Source organism: Carassius gibelio, chromosome A21 (genome assembly GCF_023724105.1).
Source record: "Carassius gibelio isolate Cgi1373 ecotype wild population from Czech Republic chromosome A21, carGib1.2-hapl.c, whole genome shotgun sequence".
NCBI classification, from domain to species: domain Eukaryota; kingdom Metazoa; phylum Chordata; class Actinopteri; order Cypriniformes; family Cyprinidae; genus Carassius; species Carassius gibelio.
This window is the reverse complement of record NC_068391.1, coordinates 15,831,245-15,849,573: the sequence shown is the minus strand read 5'-3', so window position 1 is coordinate 15,849,573 and position 18,329 is coordinate 15,831,245. Positions and strand designations below refer to the sequence as shown.

Genomic DNA, 18,329 nt, shown 5'->3' with positions numbered 1-18,329 from the left:
ATCATGTCACATCGAAGACTGGAGTACTGGATGCTGAAACTACAGTTTTGAATCAGGAATAAATTATATTGTAAAATATATTCAAATAGGGTTAATATCACAAAATATGATATTTTTTATCAAATAAATGCAGCCTTGGTCAGAATAAGTCTATCACAATCTAGTGTTATGTAGGGTGGTTGGACAGGAAAAAAAGACTAAAAAAAAACCTATTACCCATGAGTCCTTGCATGAGGTTTCCGTAGTGTAGTGGTTATCACGTTCGCCTAACACGCGAAAGGTCCCCGGTTCGAAACCGGGCGGAAACAACTTTTTTTCCACCTAAGAAAGACCAGTTAAATAGACAGATTAGAAACATACAAATATAAATGTCAACCAGTAAAAAAAAAGAACAAAGATAAACCTTGCTAAACCCTTCCCCACCCGTTCCCTGAAAAAAGCAACAACAAAAAAAAAAGCTGGAAACAACCTTTTTCCCTCCTAAGAAAAACCAGTTAAATACACAGATTACAAACATTTTAAACATACAAATATAATGTCAACCAGTAAAAATAAATAAATAAAATTGCTACTGCTTCCCATCCTATCCCTTAAAAAAAAGCAAAAAAACAAAAAATGGGAGGGGGGGGGGGGGGTATGGGGTTTGAATAGTGTTGTAAATATAATTTTTTTGTTTATTACTTAATTTAACTCCGATAAAACCAGATCTTCTACTAAAAAAAACAATTAGTAAACAAATAGAAAATAAAAAGTTGGGACTTCTATACAAACACGGACTAGGACTTTTCTACTGATTTACACTATTGTAGCTGCAGAACAAGGACTTGAAATAACATTTTCATGCTAAAGGCTTCACACTACACCTGCATATATTCCAAATATGCCTGGTTTTAACTACGGGGACGATCAGGTACATTTTAAACGGATTTAAATTGCATTTGTGTGGTTTAATGTAGCCTTTAATGTTTGTTCTTTAGAAATGTTAAGCTGGATCTCTGTACAAAGCTATTAAAACAGTTAAATCCATTCTTTGGTAAATGGTTTATTAAAACGTCGTTCACTTTATAGAAATCTGCGTTTCTGAGTGATTACGAAATTTGTACGATTTCAAGCTGTTTGGAAACATTAGCTTTGTATCGGCGGACTTCGGTCTGTTTCGAGGAACTAGTTCTTATTCTGCCATTAATCTGTTTTCAAGTTTTACTCCTATAGAGTGTTTCACTATGCCGCAATGTGATATTGACGATAGTCTTAGACACCGCAAGACTTTGTGGAAATGTTTAATTACAGCAGTTTTTTGAAGAGAAAGATTTAACATTCAAATACAACAATGCAAATGTTTCAAGCTAGACAAATCAGTGTAATGTGTTGTGCTGCCAAATGTGTCAGATTTGATAAACAAGTTAGTTGAATTTTAAATGTTTATACAACGTTAATAACACCACATCTTGAATAAAATCATATCAAGAACAACTCTTTGAACTCTACCGCCCCCTTGAGTACTGAGGTCTGTTACTGCCACAGTAATAAAACACTACTGATAAGAGTTATAGCCAAATATTGTAATTTTCGTTCAAGTGTAAAGTATCTTTATGGCCTTAGTGTGTTAAAATTCCTAGTAGAATGGATGTTTTATAAATGCAGAAAATATTAATCTAATTAAATCAGTGGCTTACTAAATCATCCTTAAGTGTTCTACCTAACGTTTTGTTTTACTGCCTACCTTTACTGATACATTAAACAGTAAAATACCAGTCAAAACTTTTAAAACATTAATATTTTTATATGTTTGTACCTAAGTCTCTTAAAGGGGTCATAGGATGGCCATTTTCCACAAGTTGATATGACCCCCTTCGGGTCTTAATGAAAATTCTATAACATATGTTGGTTAAAATTTCTCAAATGGTAGTATAAAAAAAACGAAACTTTTATGGTCAAAAACAGCTCTACAGAAATTAACCATTTTTTTGCATGTTGCGTTAAATGCTAATGCGAGCCCTATATGTGAGACCGCGTACTATAACCGCATTTAACCGCGAAACTTTCTAACAGCATGTTATTAGTAGGAATTGCAAAGATTCATAAAAATCATTTTATTCACATCGGTAAGTGAAGCTGTATCACAAATGATTAGGGTGAACATTAATGCATTTTTAGCATTTTGAGGGTGAATTCCCTTCAAAAACAATGGTAATCTACTACATCTTCAGCGGCTCAGATGTCAGGTGTAATGACTGGTGTAAAAGACTTATTTTGAATTCATTAGAATGATTTCTGAAGGATCATGTCACATCGAAGACTGGAGTACTGGCTGCTAAAAAACTACAGCTTTGAATCATGGGAATAAATTATATTGTAAAATATATTCAAATAGGGTTAATATCACAAAATATGACTCTTTTTATTATATTATATATTTTTGATCAAATAAATGCAGCCTGGGTCAGAATAAGTCTATCACAATCTAGTGTAATGTAGGGTGGTTGGACAGGAAAAAAAAAACACACACACACAAAAAAAAAAAAAAAAACATATTACCCATGAGTCCTTGCATGTGGTTTCCGTAGTGTAGTGGTTATCACGTTCGCCTAACACGCGAAAGGTCCCCGGTTCGAAACCGGGCGGAAACAGCCTTTTCCCTACCTAAGAAAGACCAGTTAAATAGACAGATTAGAAATATTTTAACATACAAATATAAATGTCAACCAGTGAAAAAATAAAGAACAAAGACAAAGCTTGCTAACCCTTCCCCACCCGATCCCTGAAAAAAGCAAAAAAAAAAAAAAAAAAAAAGAGCGGAAACAACCTTTTTCCCTACTAAGAAAAACCAGATTAGAAACATTTTAAACATACAAATATAATGTCAACAAGTAAAAATAAATAAATAAAAATAAAATTGCTACTGCTAATCCCATCCTATCCCTAAAAAAAAAGCAAAAATCTAAAAACTAAAAGATGGGGGGGGGGGGGGGGGTTAAATAGTGTTGTTAATATTATTTTTTTGTTTATTACTTAATTTAACTCCAATAAAACCAGATCTTCTACTAAAATAAATAATAAGTAAACAAATAGAAAATAAAAAGTTGGGACTTCTATACAAAAACAGACTAGGACTTTTATACTGAAATCACTATTGTAGCTGCAGAACAAGGACTTGAAATAACATTTTCATGCTAAAGGCTTCACACTACACCTGCATATATTCCAAATATGCCTGGTTTTAACTACGGGGACGATCAGGTACATTTTAAACGGATTTAAATTGCATTTGTGTGGTTTAATGTAGCCTTTAATGTTTGTTCTTTAGAAATGTTAAGCTGGATCTCTGTACAAAGCTATTAAAACAGTTAAATCCATTCTTTGGTAGATGGTTTATTAAAACGTCGTTCACTTTATAGAAATCTGCGTTTCTGAGTGATTACGAAATTTGTACGATTTCAAGCTGTTTGGAAACATTAGCTTTGTATCGGCGGACTTCGGTCTGTTTCGAGGAACTAGTTCTTCTTCTGCCGTTAATCTGTTTTCAAGTTTTACTCCTATAGAGTGTTTCACTATTTTGTCATTCGTATACATATTCATTTGCGAATATGCCGCAATGTGATATTGACGATAGTCTTAGATACCGCAAGACTTTGTGGATGAAACGGCTACTAACGCGAATCTCAGCTGCATATGGACTGCGCAAAAGTGCGCAGCTATGATGCGCTAGAACACCTTTCTTTGTTTTGAAAAAAAGCTGCTGTTTACGCTACACGGATGGCATAGAGATTCACGAATCTCCAGAACATAAACAGGTGTCAGCCTTGCGTGCGTATGCTCTATAGATCAAACCGGACGTGGGCCTAATTTGACAGCACGAGCCAGCCGTTCCAAAAGGGTTTAAGGATTGAGTGGAGCATTAGAAATAGAGGTCTCTCCTCCAGGATATGATAACTGTAGCCACACTGAAATGAGTATCAGAGATAAAGAGCTTCAGATACATTTTAAACCCGGGCACGTTGAGCTTGTTCAGGTAAGACCGTTTGATCCTTTTCTAAAGATGCACCTCCATGGTATATAAGCCAAAAGCTACTTTAATTAAAATGAATACCTTATAATCCAAGGCGACACGTACTGTATAACTTTCTTGTTTAACACAAAAAGAAATACAAATCGTGTTATTGTTATAGCATAGTTAAGATTCAGTAGCGAGCAAATAAACGCAACTGAATAATTGGTTTTTTGGAATTTTAATTGGTTACCAGCACTTTAAAAACTATAATGAATATTAGCGTTACCTGAAATTTTTTTACAGATAATGCTCATTACGATATTTTTCATTTTTGGGATATAAAAACTGATGTGTGGTGATGATGTGTACAGTGCCATTTAAGCCATCTGGTGGTAAGTCCCATGTAAGTAAGTTGATTTAGAGTTGAATTCACTTATCTATATTATAGATGAGTGGTTTCAGTATTAAACTCTAAATGTGCAGATATAAAACAATGGAAAACCAAACTGCATCTGTTCAAATTCAGCTTAAATAATTAAAATGTAATTAAAAATGCATGTCTGTCAAGAGCAAATATATCATCTATGCCAATAACGTGTGTAAATAGACTGTGAGCATATATAATGAGAGAACTTTCTACAACCAAAAATTCACAAAATGTCCTGAGGGTGACGCTTCAGCGGCTTATTAAATAAACACCTGAGCGCAGCAGCTTCAGCATCGAGATATTTCGAGTGTGGGCTTGTGAGGCTGCAGGTTTCAAGCGTCTGCAAATTTATTATTATTATTATTATTATTATTATTTAGAGGGTTAAAGTAAGCTGGTTGTGAAAGGCTAGGGGCGTTTGCATGCATGAGGCTGAAAATGATGCTAGTTTAACACCAATGTAATGTAACGTTCCAAGGCAATTTCTGTATCGTCATACAAATATAAATACACTAATGTATGCGTCCAGTTCTTGGTCCAAAAAGTGGAATTCCTTCTTACAATAACAACCAACATGGCTTATTTCAATTACAAAGACAATGTCTTTATAAGTTACCTCACACACTGAAATAAGTGACTATCCAACATCTGAGGTAAATTGTCGTCTAGTATCACGAACTCCACTTAAACTCCACTAAACTTTAACTTCACTAATACAGCTCGTACACGACGATAGATACTTCTCAACTTCTCAAGAACGTTGTAATATCTTACCTATCTTCGATTGTTTTGCTGTTTGCAGTGTGGGCACACAAAAAACGTTACTCATCGACACTGTTTTTTTCCTTCAGTCGTCATTAGATCCCGCGAATTGATATCAACTGCGAATGATGTTGTAGGGGCTTGTCCAGAGTCTGTGAGGGACGACTCTCATTGGTTCTTAGTCTGTCAATCACATCTCTGACTTGATATCGTTCTATCAAGGATTTAAAATATATAAATAAATCAAACCATCTCATAGACTCAACAATCGCATGCGTTATAAAATGCATCCAATTTATTAACTTTTCCAAGAATCGAGTATTAAAAAACATGCTAAACACCCCGATTGCATATGTTGTCTACTACAAACATCCAACAGATACAAGGAACATAAGTGTTGTGAAACGTGTTGCATTAATGGATTTGTCCAACAGTTATAAATTAATAAACATGCCACTCACCCAGATTGCTTCATCTGGAAATAATCTGTCTACTACAAACATCTAATAAACAAAGTAGTTTCACATACATTCTAAGCCATAAACATCTTAAAAATATTATCTAAATGTTTATTGAACATCTGACATCTTAAAATGAAAATGTGCAAAACATAGCTGTGTATGCATACTTTTAGGGTAAATGTACTTGGTTCTGTCATTTAGGATGAAGTGTACACTCCATACCGGCGTGTGCTTGTGACTGGCGCCACGGGTCTACTGGGCCGTGCTGTTTACAAAGAGTTCAAGAACAATGACTGGGATGCTTTGGGGTCGGGGTACAACCGTGCCCGGCCTTATTTCCTGAAGTGTAATCTCCTGGATGAAGACGCAGTGCGAGGGGCCATTCAGGGGTTTCAGGTAACTCATTACCCTAACCAGTAAGATCACCCACTACTATTCTTCTACCAATATCACATTTATTATTATTATTTGCAATATTTATTCACAAGGTACATGTTTGATGTGTCATAAGTAATTTCTTTGTTTTGTGAATGTCAGCCTCATGTTATTGTGCACTGTGCTGCTGAGAGGAGGCCAGATGTGGTGGAGCGTCATACTGAAGCAGCCATGAACCTGAATGTGCATGCTTGTGCTTCTCTGGCCAAAGAAGCAGGTTAGTAGTGTGACAAATCTGTATTCTATATAGTTAAAAATGCACATTTGCACAGTAAAGTTCATAATCCTTTCCCACAGGTGGTATCTTCCTCATCTACATCAGCACAGATTACGTTTTTGATGGACGTAATCCTCCCTATGGAGAAAACGATGCTCCCAATCCTTTGAATTTGTATGGGAAGTCCAAGCTAGAAGGCGAAAGGGAGATTCTCAGACACTGCCCAGGTATGATGTTTTTCAACCACATCTGAAAGGATCTTAAGCAGGGCTGGGCAACATCGGTAAAAAAAAAAAGAAATCAGTAAATTGTGTTAAACATGTTTTTTCAGCAAAGTTTTGATCATTTTGTTAATTTAGAGGCCTTAAATATTTGCAGATCAAATAAGATACAGTAGGCTTTATTGTCTGTCATTTATAGAGGTAAGCCTACTACTGTATATTATTAGGAGAGCATTAAATGTATATTCCGTTTAAAAACAATCTCTGTTGTTTGTCTGTTGCTCTGAGCAGGTGCAGCTGTACTACGAGTGCCCATTCTGTTTGGAGAGGTGGAGAAGGTTGAAGAGAGCGCAGTGACCGTGTTGTGGGACCGTGTTCAGGAGGGAGCTGAGAGCTGCACCATAGACCACTGTCAGCAACGCTTCCCCACTTACACTAATGATGTAGCTCGTGTCTGCCGGAACATGGCTGAGAGAGCCCTTCAGGTGAGCCTTTACAGCAGGGGTGTCGAGCTCAGTTTAGGTCAAGAGCTGGATTAAACGAAATGTCACCAAAGTAACTACTGGTGTCTCTGTGGAGAAGATCCACGATGTATGATCTACTGGATATAGTTAAGTCCAGAATCACCTTAACCACTCGTTTCAGTACATCATGTTTCTGTTGCCCTCAGGACTCTTCACTCCGTGGAATCTTCCATTACTCTGCCAAAGAGCAGATGACCAAATATGAGATTGCCTGTGCAATAGCAGATGCTTTCAACCTGCCCAGCAGTCATCTAATACCAGTGAGTAAACAAAAAGCTGAAAAGATGCCCTCAATATATCCTCTGTCATTCAGTGCATACTGTATATGCAGTGCATTCCCTACCCTTGCCTGTAACCATATGCATGTTATAGCTATATGTAGAATGTGGTCCGTTCATGTAAACATGCTGCCTTCTGGTTGAAGAAATTTTTTGAAGTCATATCTTTTCTCTTAACTTTGGTTTCGTCATGATCCATTTTGATCACTTTTGGTCATTAACCTGGTATATGTATGTGTGTGTGTAGATGACAGAGCAGCCTGCTGGAGCAGGGGCCCAAAGGCCACAAAACGCCCAGTTAGAGTGCTCACGTTTGGAGCTCCTTGGCCTGAGTGTGGAGCCCACCCCTTTCAAGACTGCCATAAGGGACAGCCTCTGGCCCTTCCAGCATGACAAACGATGGAGGCAGACTGTCTTTCATTAAGGCAACAACTATATCCCCAAACTCCCGAAGAAAACAGGGCCACAATCTTTAAATTGTTTAGCATTTCACTGAAGCATGCATCTTATTTCACAGTCCTGAATTAAAACAGGTCTACGCTTTTCACAAGTTCAGCAGCTTTGTTTGATGTTCAAGTATACATTTATTATAGCCAACAGGTATTTCACCTTTATGTGTTTCTCTGCGAATTGCACTGCGGGTTAATAAGTCTGGCCTCGACTGTACTTGATGTTTCTTTCCTAAAATGTATTACTTTATGTAAATGACAAGTTGAAGACATGAATGTTTGATAAAGGAACTGATGATATCCTCTGTTTCTGCCGTCCCTTTTTAGTTGTTCCTTTCAAAAAAATAAAAAGCAGATGAGGAGAAAATAATGCAATATGAATGAAGTACCAAGAAAATCAAGCCTGTCTCTCTTGATCATTAAAGTTTAATTATTTTAAACGTTGCATAAATTATTTATGTAACAGGAGTGTCATTTAAGGACAGATAAGGCTTCAAACAGATAGTGTAGATTTAGATAACGTAGCTATTATAACATGAAATTACTTTGTTCCACAAGCACAGGGTCAAGATACTGTGGATTAAAAGGTATGCCAGTAAGCTTGCCTCATTATTACTTGTATAAGTTCTGTAAATATAAATTATGTCCATTGTTTTGCTCTTCTCAAATTTAACCATCACAATTGATGAAATTATTAAAATTCCCTTCGTCCTGCTGGTTTTTATAAGATCCCTTTACCTAACAAATAACCTAACAGATCTTTAATTGCATAATCCTCTAAAAAAGGCATTTTCTAACACAGTTTCTCAATTTTGTTTTTTATTTATTTTGTATAACTTTAAAAACAGTCAATCCTGTTACATAAAATTACAGTAATATGTATTTAAAATGTCAAAAGACATGTTTATTAATTGACATTGTGTAATCAAGGTATAATTAATAATGTTTAATTTTTTTTGATTAATCAGAGCATTTCTGATACTCGGGTATGATATTTTACAATATCTTATATTATCATTAAAAATATATTAAAGATTAAACATTATTTTTTTAAACTTGTGTTATCAAACCTCGTGACAGATGACTATGTTATTTCTTGTGTGGTGGTGACGTATGCACAAAGAGGCGGGGCCACTGGGTTGCGCTTCACGCGGTGCTGGATAAGCAGTCAGCTGATATTACCGGGTGAAACTTTCCAATGGGAGCCCGTTCGCCGCTGTCTACGTGACATCACCGCACCGCATCCGTACCGACTGAACCGAGAGGCATAATTTTGTTCGTGGTTGCAGCTTCAGCGGTTTATGGCCGACTTCAGCGACTAAATAATAAGACAACACTGAGACTGAAATAAAACAGAGGAATTATCAGAGCAATTCGCTGAAAAGAACCTCGTTTTTCTTTCAAAGGTAAAAACAATAACACTTTCTCTTTTTCTCTGAAAATATACGTTTACTAATTAATTAATTATGTATTTCTATATATTATTTAATGTATTTTGCTAGCGAATAGATTTGTTTGGTTGTCCTGTCAAACATTGACTACCGAAGGTAGGGTTGGTCTTCAGGATCTTACCGCCCCTCCCCTATGGACAGAATGGCGCACAAAAAATAAATAACAATTATAATAAATAATAACAATTATAATTTTGTCTTTCTCTATGATGATCTGGCGCTGTTCTGTTATTGTAAGTCATGAAAGATCAAACGTATTTAATGAGTGTTCCAGTGTTTTTTTTTGTGTTTTTTTGTAGTGTAAACTGCTGTTTTAGTAATGTGTCGCACATTTATTCGCTAGAGCGAATGAGATCCTGATCTTGGTTTGGCAGCAGGTGAACAATCGTCTTGTTGTTGTGACTGAATCAGACCCAGTGCAGTCCCCTGATTCTCATTATTACTGCAGTTTCTGTATCACTATATACTGCATTCACTGTCATAGAGAGCGAGGCTTGCTAATGCATTGGTCAAAAACAATAGATGTACTTGAGACTTTCCATCATTTGTTCAGCTCTTCTGTCAGAGTCAGCGTATTTTAGTCTAGCTAGTTATCAGAGTGCATTGTGCTCCTTCTTGATTAGTCATTTGCCCTTAAATGATCAGAATGAGATGTGGATATGTCCCTGTTTAACTATGCGTGGGATTTCAAAGTAGATGTTAAACATAAAGTAATGAATTCTGATTATCTGACAATATTGTCCAGGTTCACAGCAATGATTTTTAGAGAAACATGCCTTATTAAAGTGGATTTGCTCACTGTGCATCAGACATTTCATTCAGCATTGTCTTTGTGTTTGAGCAATGCATTACCACCTCATTCCATTAAGAGCCATGAAGTTAATAATTTACCATCACTGAGGCAGGACAGCACTGTTTGACTTCAGATAGATCAAACTCTCAGTTCACTCATCGCCGTTGTAAGTGTATCTGTCATTTCTGATGCCATTTCCGGTGACTGAATATTCCTGTTCATTAGGCTTGATATTCACTGATCATATAAAGATGTGTTTTTGGCACATGTACTAGGTGATATTTAGAAATTATGACTCAACATAATATGATGCATCCACTGATTCAGATCAGTGTATCATATTTAATGGAGCAAGGAGACTGCATCTGTATTACAATTTTTGTTTTCTCTAAATCTCTACAAATAAAGAGTTTATTAAACATTTCTTCTCTTCCTTGTCAGCATCCGCCGCTATTCACGAGAGTACCACAACACACGTGTGTGCATTCCTCTGCTTGTAAACGAGGCACAGGGCATGCATGTTCTACTTCAGCAGCATCACACACACACATCGTGGAATGGCTGCGGATGCTGACAAGGAAGAAAAGAATGGTTGAATTAGTCTATTATTTAGAAGTGGAAGGTATTTGGTACAACAGGATCAGGATCCCTGGATCAGGACGTCGCTCTAAACTGGAAGAAAGAGTCAGAAGGAAACTGGTCGGAGAGGCTAGCGAGAGGCCTACAGCAGCTCTGAAGCAGTTACAGGAATTTATGACAAAGAGAGGTCATTGTGTGCAATTGACAACAACATCACAAATTCTCCACAAATGTGGCTTGTATGGGAGGGTTGCAAGGAAAAAGCCAAAACGCACCTTCTGAGGGAGATGAGACTAAAATTCAATTCTTTGGCCTCAACATCAAGAAGAAATACAGAAATAAATGTATGGAGGTGGTAATATTCTGTTACGTGGGTGTTTCTCTACAGAAGAGACTAGACACTTGTCAGGATAGAAGGAAAAACGGATGGGCAAAATAAAATCTGCTGCCCTCTGTCAGAAAGTTGTCAATGGGGGAAAAGGTTTATCTTTCAACATGACATTGACCCAAAGCACACCGCAAAACTGAACACACAGTGGTTGAAGGAGAAAATGTCCTTGCATGGCCAGAATTAAACCTCACTGAAAATCAAACAGTCACCATCAAGTTTAATTGAACTTGAGCAGTTCTGCAAAAAAGACTGTCCAGATCTAGATGTGCAAAGTCAGTAGAGACAGAGACATATACCGACAGACAAAATGTTGTAATTAAAACAAAAGGTTGTTCATCAAAAAGCAAAAAAATGTTATATATATATATATATATATATATATAAAAGGGAGTGATTTTTCTACCCACTGTAATGTTTATAATGTTAAAATGTCCTATTCAAATAATTTTTTTTTCATCCTGAGAAATATTTCACAGTTCCCCACAAAAGATATTAAGCAGTAAAACTGTGTTCCACATTGATATTAATAAGAATGTCTGAAGGGTCATGTGACTTGAGTAATGATGCTGAAAATTCAACGTTGCCATCATAGGAATAAATTACATTTGAAAATATATTAAAGTAGAAAACAGTTACTTTAATTTGTAATCCTTTACAATATTACTATTTTTATTGTATATACAGTATGAATGCTAGTTTGGCCTAGTTTTAGTGAACTGCAATAAGCCTACTAGAATCATGGGTAACATTTTAGAATAAGTAACACTTGTTAACTATTAACTACAACATGTTTCTCAATAAATTCTTAAATTTCTGCTTATTAATAGTGAGTAAGGTAGTTGTTAGGTTTAGGTATTGGGTAAGATTAGGGATGTAGAATAAGGTCAGGTAGAGTAAAGCATTAATATGTTCTTAATTAGCTCTAATACATAGCTAATAATCTAGTAATATGCATGCTAATAAGCAACTAATAGGTGTTACCTATTGACTTAAGTGCTACCGAAACGTGTATAGGCTGTTAAAAACAAGCAAACAAAAAAGGACAAATGCACTTTTTAACTTTTTTCTTTATTTTAAGGTGTCCTTATTACACGTATTACATCTACTTACTATTATAATTACAATGAATAATGCATAATTACATGCAAGTAACCCTAAACCAAACCCTAATCCTAACCCTAACCATATAGGAAGTACATGTAGTTAATTATTATTACTCAGTACTTAAATGTATAACTACCCCGTAACAAGGACACCTTAAAATAAAGTGTAACCCTTTTTTCTTAATAATTTAAAGATTTTGTAATAACTCCTGAGTAATACATTTTGAGAGTTTACAAAGATGAGAGAACCGAAAGTGCACCTGATGTCACATGTCTTAAGCATGTTGTATAACTTTTATTTTTTTCATTGCAGTGTGCAGATGAATTACGAGCAGCCTCCCCCCTACACAGGGCCTGGCCCCACCGCTCCAGGATACCCTCCTCAGGGATACCCCGCACAGCCGTACCAAGGATATCCAGTCAATACTGACCAGCCCAACCCTGGTTACCCAAACTACCCTCCTGGACCCCCTGGGCCATACCCGGTGCAGCCGGGATACCAGGGGTACCCACAACCACAGTATGAAGGCCCAGGGTATGGGGAACCTCCTAAAAACACTGGTAAGATCCTTGATTTCTTGTAACATTGAACACATTTGTTAGTTTCACTCTTAACTTCCTCATAAACATCCTCATTTGCAACAGTGAGGTCAATGGATTTACACAAAACACTGCTAGAACAGTTAGTGGAAATGTTTGTTGCTTATAGTTTCTGCAACGGTCATGTAATGACTTCACTTGTGCATTATTATTATTATATTGTTTTTAATTTGATCGAGTTTAATAGGAGGTTAACAGAAGTCAGAAGATTAGTGTGTTTTTACTGTATGCTGTTACATAATTAATTTTTTTTAGTTACTGTGTCCTGCTTGGTTATAAAATGTTGTGCAAACTATAAATTTATATTGAGCTAGATTTGAATTAGGTGTAAATTAAATGTCTAAAGGACTTTCACACACAGTGGAGACCCTCAGAGAATTATTTAGAGACATGCCATTTATAATCTACTTTCTAGTAGACTTGCGAAGTTCATAGCGCTGTCCTTCTGAGCAGTGTTTTCCTCCATCTCTGTGTTTTTCCTCCAGTGTATGTTGTGGAGCAGGGCAGGCGGGAGGATTCCGGGGACCAGGCATGTCTTACTGCATGCTGGACGGCATTGTGTTGCTGCTGCCTCTGGGACATGTTGACCTAAGATAATGAAGAAACCACTGTGAGGCCCTCCTTCATTTGGAAAGATCTTTCACTCCACAATTTAATCCTTATTTATGTCCGACTACTGAAAAAGTAATCGCGAAGCAAATAGAGCACTGTTTTGGTTGTAGCGTTCATTTCCAGTAGTCCAACTCCATGGACTGCGTTCATTTCCAGTAGTTTTTATTCCTTTAATGATGCACGATATGCACTGAGAGACTGATTACATGCATTGCTCTTATTTGTAGAAGCATATTAAACAGAATGCCTTTTATTATTTGTCTTTTGAAAATAAACCAGATGCCATCTTTATTAATGAATGCAAACATTGCAATTTTGCCTGTTTATAGACCAGATTTGATAATCGAATATGGCCTTGAATGTTTGATCTGTCTTAATATGTCAATCAAGGAGAAAGTTTGTTTCTATTAAATAAAATAATGGGAAATAAGACGTCATCACTTTTTCTGTTTTCTCAAATGTGCTTTTTTGTGTAGGATGCCCAAAATTAATAATGACTTGGGAAAAAAAAAAAGAAACACTAAAGAGCCACAGTGTTTACACTTTTTGGGGAAACTAATTTATAGTTTCAGAATATTAAACTGATAAGCTGTATTTTTACAAACAAAAACAATATATATATATATATATATATATATATATATATATATATATATATTGCCCCAGTGAAGCATTTGGCAAAATTCCACTCTGAACATTTAATTTTCACATATTTTGAACTTTTTAAACAAGATATGAGACCAAAAAGAAAAAAAAAATTACAAATGAGATAGCATTGACTGGAAATCCTTTTAGGAATTGTTTGCTGAGCTGCAAATGCATGATTAATAAGTCATTATTTTCAGTCTTCACATCCCACTGGCTTTTTATTTTGTTCTACTAAAGTTTTCCACCTCTCAGATACTACAGACAACACACTTTTGTCTACTCTCATTTAATCAAGGCAAAAATCATCACTGACTGCAATCTAGGATAGGTTGTTGTACGCATGTTCATAAATAATAAACCTATAAAGATAACTGAATTAAACTATGTTAATTTGGTGGTTTAGATATGTTGATTTGTCATTGCTGAAGCTTTGGATTTGTATTTTTTTTTTACTTATGTAGGTGTTTGTTAGTTAAAATACACAAAGCGGCCAAATGTCAAGAAGACTCAAGTTCCTGGTAAGAAGCATTTATGAATTGACGACATCCCTTGTTTGTTTTGAGTTTTTCAGCATGTACTTAGAAGAATCTCGAGAGATAAGTGATCCCTTCCCCCAGCACCAGTGTGCAGCACTTCACTGGAAGCGGTTCCCATGGGTGTAAACTTAACACCTGCATTGCAACAGGCTATTTAAAGAAAAAGCTGTGTTCACCATTTACTCACTGTCAACAATGACAGCTACAGCCGGTCTGATCTTTGGCCATTCACTCTGAAACCTCATGGAAATAACAGCAAAATGATTAATAATTATTGTTTCAATTCATTGGTAGAAATGTTTACAAAAGGTCAGAATACTTTGTGGTTTATGTCAGTCCTTATCATCCACAGAGATCTTTACAAACCACTTTCTGATGTTCTCAACTGACTTGTCATTCCACCTAACTGGTGGGATTGACTTCTAGTTTCTCTGGCATTTTAACTAGAATTCTGGATAAGGGAATAACAGGAAAAGTCACTGTTCTCAGTGTGTTCACAATGTTGGAATTTTAAGGCACTGCTGACTCTTGAGTAAATTGCTATATATGAATGAAGAGCATTATGCTAGTTTTTAGTCCGTTAGACGGAACCTACAAGAAAATGCAGTTTTCATGAAACTTTGGTAGGTTCGTGTTGGCTGGTCTTTGTCTAGTCTTAAGTACAAACAAAAACAGACCAAGTCACATTGTAGACATCAAAGTTCACACTTCAATAACTTTTTTCGTTTGGACAGAAAAATTCGTTGAGATTGAGGTTGGTCTACTGACTAGTAGGTGATATTTAGATTAAATAACAACCATCTTATATTTTCATTATGTGAATGGTGAAATTAGGAACTATTTGTCTTTTAATGGCACTGATGGACCACAATCATTCTGCTAAGCTCTAAAGACTTTCGTTCCAATTCAAAAGGTACAAACAAAAATGTTTCATTTTCATGGAATTTCCGAAGAATTTCCTTCCATAGGTGTATGAATGCGACTTTGCTAGTTGAAGCTCATATCCACACTGACTTCCCAAAGTCAGAAGAGATTCTACACCAAGAAAAGCATGTCAACGGCTGCATTAGCTTTCGTAATATTTAAAGAAAACGACCTCTGCAATGAGTCTCGCAATGTATTTTCACACAACGTAATGATGAAACCACTTCCTCGAAGGAATGTTTTCGACTCGATACATCCAAAGTCAATGAGAATATTTTACATGTGTAACATGTTTCACAGTTTTAAAAGACTTTAAAAAAAACTATATATATATTACACTTTCATCTGTTTACACTTGTCAAGTCGAAGTTAAATTAATAAAAGAATAATAAAAAACTCAGACAATCAATAATCTCTTACATATTATACAAAACGGTTGGCTCATGTACAGTTCAGATCAATGTATCAGCCCCTGTGATTGTCATATATTGCGAACAGAAGAGGACAGACTCTGTGAGCTGATGGTTAACACATCCAGAGAAGGCCAATCAGAAAGCTCGGCCTCAGACGGTGTGATTCAAACCTTAATACCGAACACTGCATTGACGTATAGCGAGAAAATTCATGAGGAAAGAGACTGAAGGCGTCGAGACACTGATGCTCCTTTTGAATATGTTCCAGTTTAGTTTCACAAACACATATGGAAGCAAGTGATGCTGTTTTATTGGGTACTGCGGCATGAGAGTGCGGTGAACTGATTGTGGTTTTCTGTGATCGTTTGATATGCAGTCATGAAAAACCAAAGCAGTGAGCCATCACACACTCATCACAATAACGTCTGTTACTCACAGCCAGTCTGAAATGACAAAAAAAAAAAATATTGACCAATAAAGTCAAAAAGTCACTACAAAATCGTTGTTTTTCCAGTATTGGGTCATAGTGTTCTTGCTGCTGGCTGTTGGTTCTCCATTTTTGGGAAACGTCTCTGCAGCGCTCTGTTGTTTCTCTCCGTAGGAGACGGCATGGCGTCAGCGACAGTTGAACTCTGTTACCTCCTGCCCATCTCATTCTGTTTGAGGAACTGGATGTTAGCGCTGCTGTCCGCCAGTTCAGGGTACTGCTCTACTGGGAGCACGTAGTAGGCCTCGTAAGCATTAACCTTCCCCATGGCTAACAGTTGCTGCTTCTCATTTTCAGCCCACACACGTCCTCCTTCCCTTCCTTCGCGCACTTGCTGTTGCTCCCTGGCCCAGGCTCCAGACAGCGCCCTCTGATGGGCTTGTTCCAGCAGGCGGCTCCGCTCCTTCTCCAGAACCTCTGCTGTCAGCCCGTACCGGATGCTGTATGTGAGTTTAGCGGAGTGGACTTCTATAGTGACACCCCGACGGGAGCGTCCGCTGACCGTCACGTTGATCCCGCTCTCCAGTGTCTTGTGGCCGCTGCTGAGACCCAAGGCCAACAGGTCACTGTCAGCTAGTCCGAGCTTCACGAAGAAATGGCAGTCCCAACCATCGATGGTGTAATGAGTGCCGTCCAGGTAGATGGCGTTGCTGAGGATCTGTGATATTTTGCGACTGTCTTCGCTAGCTGAGCTGGACAGGTCTGTTAATACATGACCATCCTTGATAGCGAGCATCATGCCTTTGCCTACGATAGGCGTGCTGGTGCCAAACCAGTAACCGGGCTTGTCGCGCTTGGTGCGCCGCTGTTTGTTGAGCCGCCTCCCCTCAAGAACCATGAAGGCCTGGTTGTGTCGGTCCACTGAATGCTGAACTCCAGTGAAAAGCTGTAAAACAGATGAATAGTAAGTGACACTTGACAAAAGTGAATAAGCAGTAATATAATACATATGGTCACAGTCAGTTTTTATGTTGTATGATGCATCTAACTATAACCACGTCTACATCATGGTTATCATCATCAGAGCATTAGTGATGCTGTCTACACTGGATGCTGTGCAGCGGGGCGAGACACGACAAATCCCTGAAAGTAAACTGATGTCTTATTTTATTTATGACGTACTGAAACAAAGTTCAAATGATTTGCAATGGTGGGTTTGTCCAGTGTAGACATCCTTAAACTGGTGCATGATGTAGACACAGGGTAAGGCAGAGTACTGTATGTGTGAGATTAGAAATTTCCCTTTAGAACAGGGACATGATGTCTAGACTATGCTGACACTAAAACTGTCACGTTTGTTTGTTGTTGTTTTGTTGCCTTTTTTAAGGCTAAAGTTTGAGGTTGGTGAGACTTATTGGTGAGAATATTTTGAAAAAAGCAAAGTTCACCACTTATTTGAAATAGAAGTTTTTTGTAGCATTATAAATTACTTTTACTTTTGATCAATTTAATGCATCCTTGATGAACAAAAGTATTAATTTAAAAAAGTCTTATTATTTTGAACAGTAGTTAACCAAAAGTTTTGAATGGTTGTGAACATATTTGTGACAAGAGTATTTAGCAAATTGTCCTTATAAATGTGTTAAAATTTTTTGGTTAAGAATAGTATAATATAATATTATATCTTATATATATATATATATATATATATATATATATATATATATACATTCAAAATAACTTGATAATACTAAACATTATGCGGACAGCGAAAATCTTGAAAAAAAAGAAAAGAATAAAAACTGGCAAAGCAAATTATTTTAATCGAAAAATGATTACCAAATCAAACTGACCTGAGTGTTATCAAAGTCCTGACTGGCAAGAACCTCATAAGGAGGGTCAACAAAATAAAGCGAGTGTCTAGGAAACCCTGGAATGATGTTACTGAGCTGAAAGCCAAACATGACCAGCCAACTCTTCACATCTGCAAGACAAAACAAAGAAAAAAAATATACAAGCTGTCATAGAAAACCAATGTGAGTCATTGATATAAAACCTCTAAGCTCAGCCCATAAATACAAAGCAGA

At 36.8% G+C, this 18,329-nt stretch overlaps 3 protein-coding genes and 2 non-coding genes across 9 annotated transcripts in view; 4 read left to right on the top strand and 1 right to left on the bottom strand.

The window, feature by feature from the left end:
• Positions 1-235: 235 nt before the first annotated feature.
• Positions 236-308, top strand: trnav-aac (transfer RNA valine (anticodon AAC)). Its single transcript has one exon. It is a non-coding gene; the product is annotated as a tRNA-Val (tRNA).
• A 490-nt stretch (positions 309-798) lies between these two features.
• Positions 799-8,065, top strand: LOC127941653 (methionine adenosyltransferase 2 subunit beta). Of its 3 annotated transcripts, none has more exons than XM_052536965.1 (7): positions 799-910; positions 5,843-6,037; positions 6,179-6,293; positions 6,374-6,520; positions 6,806-6,999; positions 7,185-7,298; positions 7,564-8,065. In XM_052536965.1, exons 1-7 carry the CDS (start codon positions 881-883, stop codon positions 7,738-7,740), a joined length of 972 nt encoding a protein of 323 aa, XP_052392925.1. In that variant the 5' UTR covers positions 799-880; the 3' UTR covers positions 7,741-8,065. The 3 variants fall into 3 exon arrangements, with proteins under 3 accessions (XP_052392925.1, XP_052392924.1, XP_052392923.1); XM_052536964.1 differs by lacking the exon at positions 799-910 and adding an exon at positions 3,111-3,240; XM_052536963.1 differs by lacking the exon at positions 799-910 and adding an exon at positions 3,780-4,012.
• trnav-aac (transfer RNA valine (anticodon AAC)) lies at positions 2,558-2,630 on the top strand. Its single transcript has one exon. It is a non-coding gene; the product is annotated as a tRNA-Val (tRNA).
• Positions 8,066-8,908: 843 nt separating the features above from the next.
• Positions 8,909-13,731, top strand: LOC127941658 (cysteine-rich and transmembrane domain-containing protein 1). Its single transcript, XM_052536974.1, has 3 exons — positions 8,909-9,171; positions 12,396-12,643; positions 13,168-13,731. The coding sequence occupies exons 2-3, from the start codon at positions 12,403-12,405 to the stop codon at positions 13,272-13,274; spliced, it is 348 nt and encodes a 115-aa protein (XP_052392934.1). The 5' UTR covers positions 8,909-9,171; positions 12,396-12,402; the 3' UTR covers positions 13,275-13,731.
• A 1,549-nt stretch (positions 13,732-15,280) lies between these two features.
• LOC127941641 (teneurin-2-like) overlaps positions 15,281-18,329 on the bottom strand; it is a 260,234-nt gene continuing 257,185 nt past the window's right edge. For all 3 annotated transcript variants that reach the window (XM_052536944.1, XM_052536945.1, XM_052536946.1), the window contains 2 exons: positions 18,096-18,226; positions 15,281-17,188 (listed from right to left, as the gene is read on the bottom strand). In XM_052536944.1, the coding sequence (XP_052392904.1) occupies positions 16,451-17,188; positions 18,096-18,226 (869 nt within the window). In that variant the 3' untranslated portion in view covers positions 15,281-16,450. The remainder of the gene's footprint in view (positions 17,189-18,095; positions 18,227-18,329) is intronic.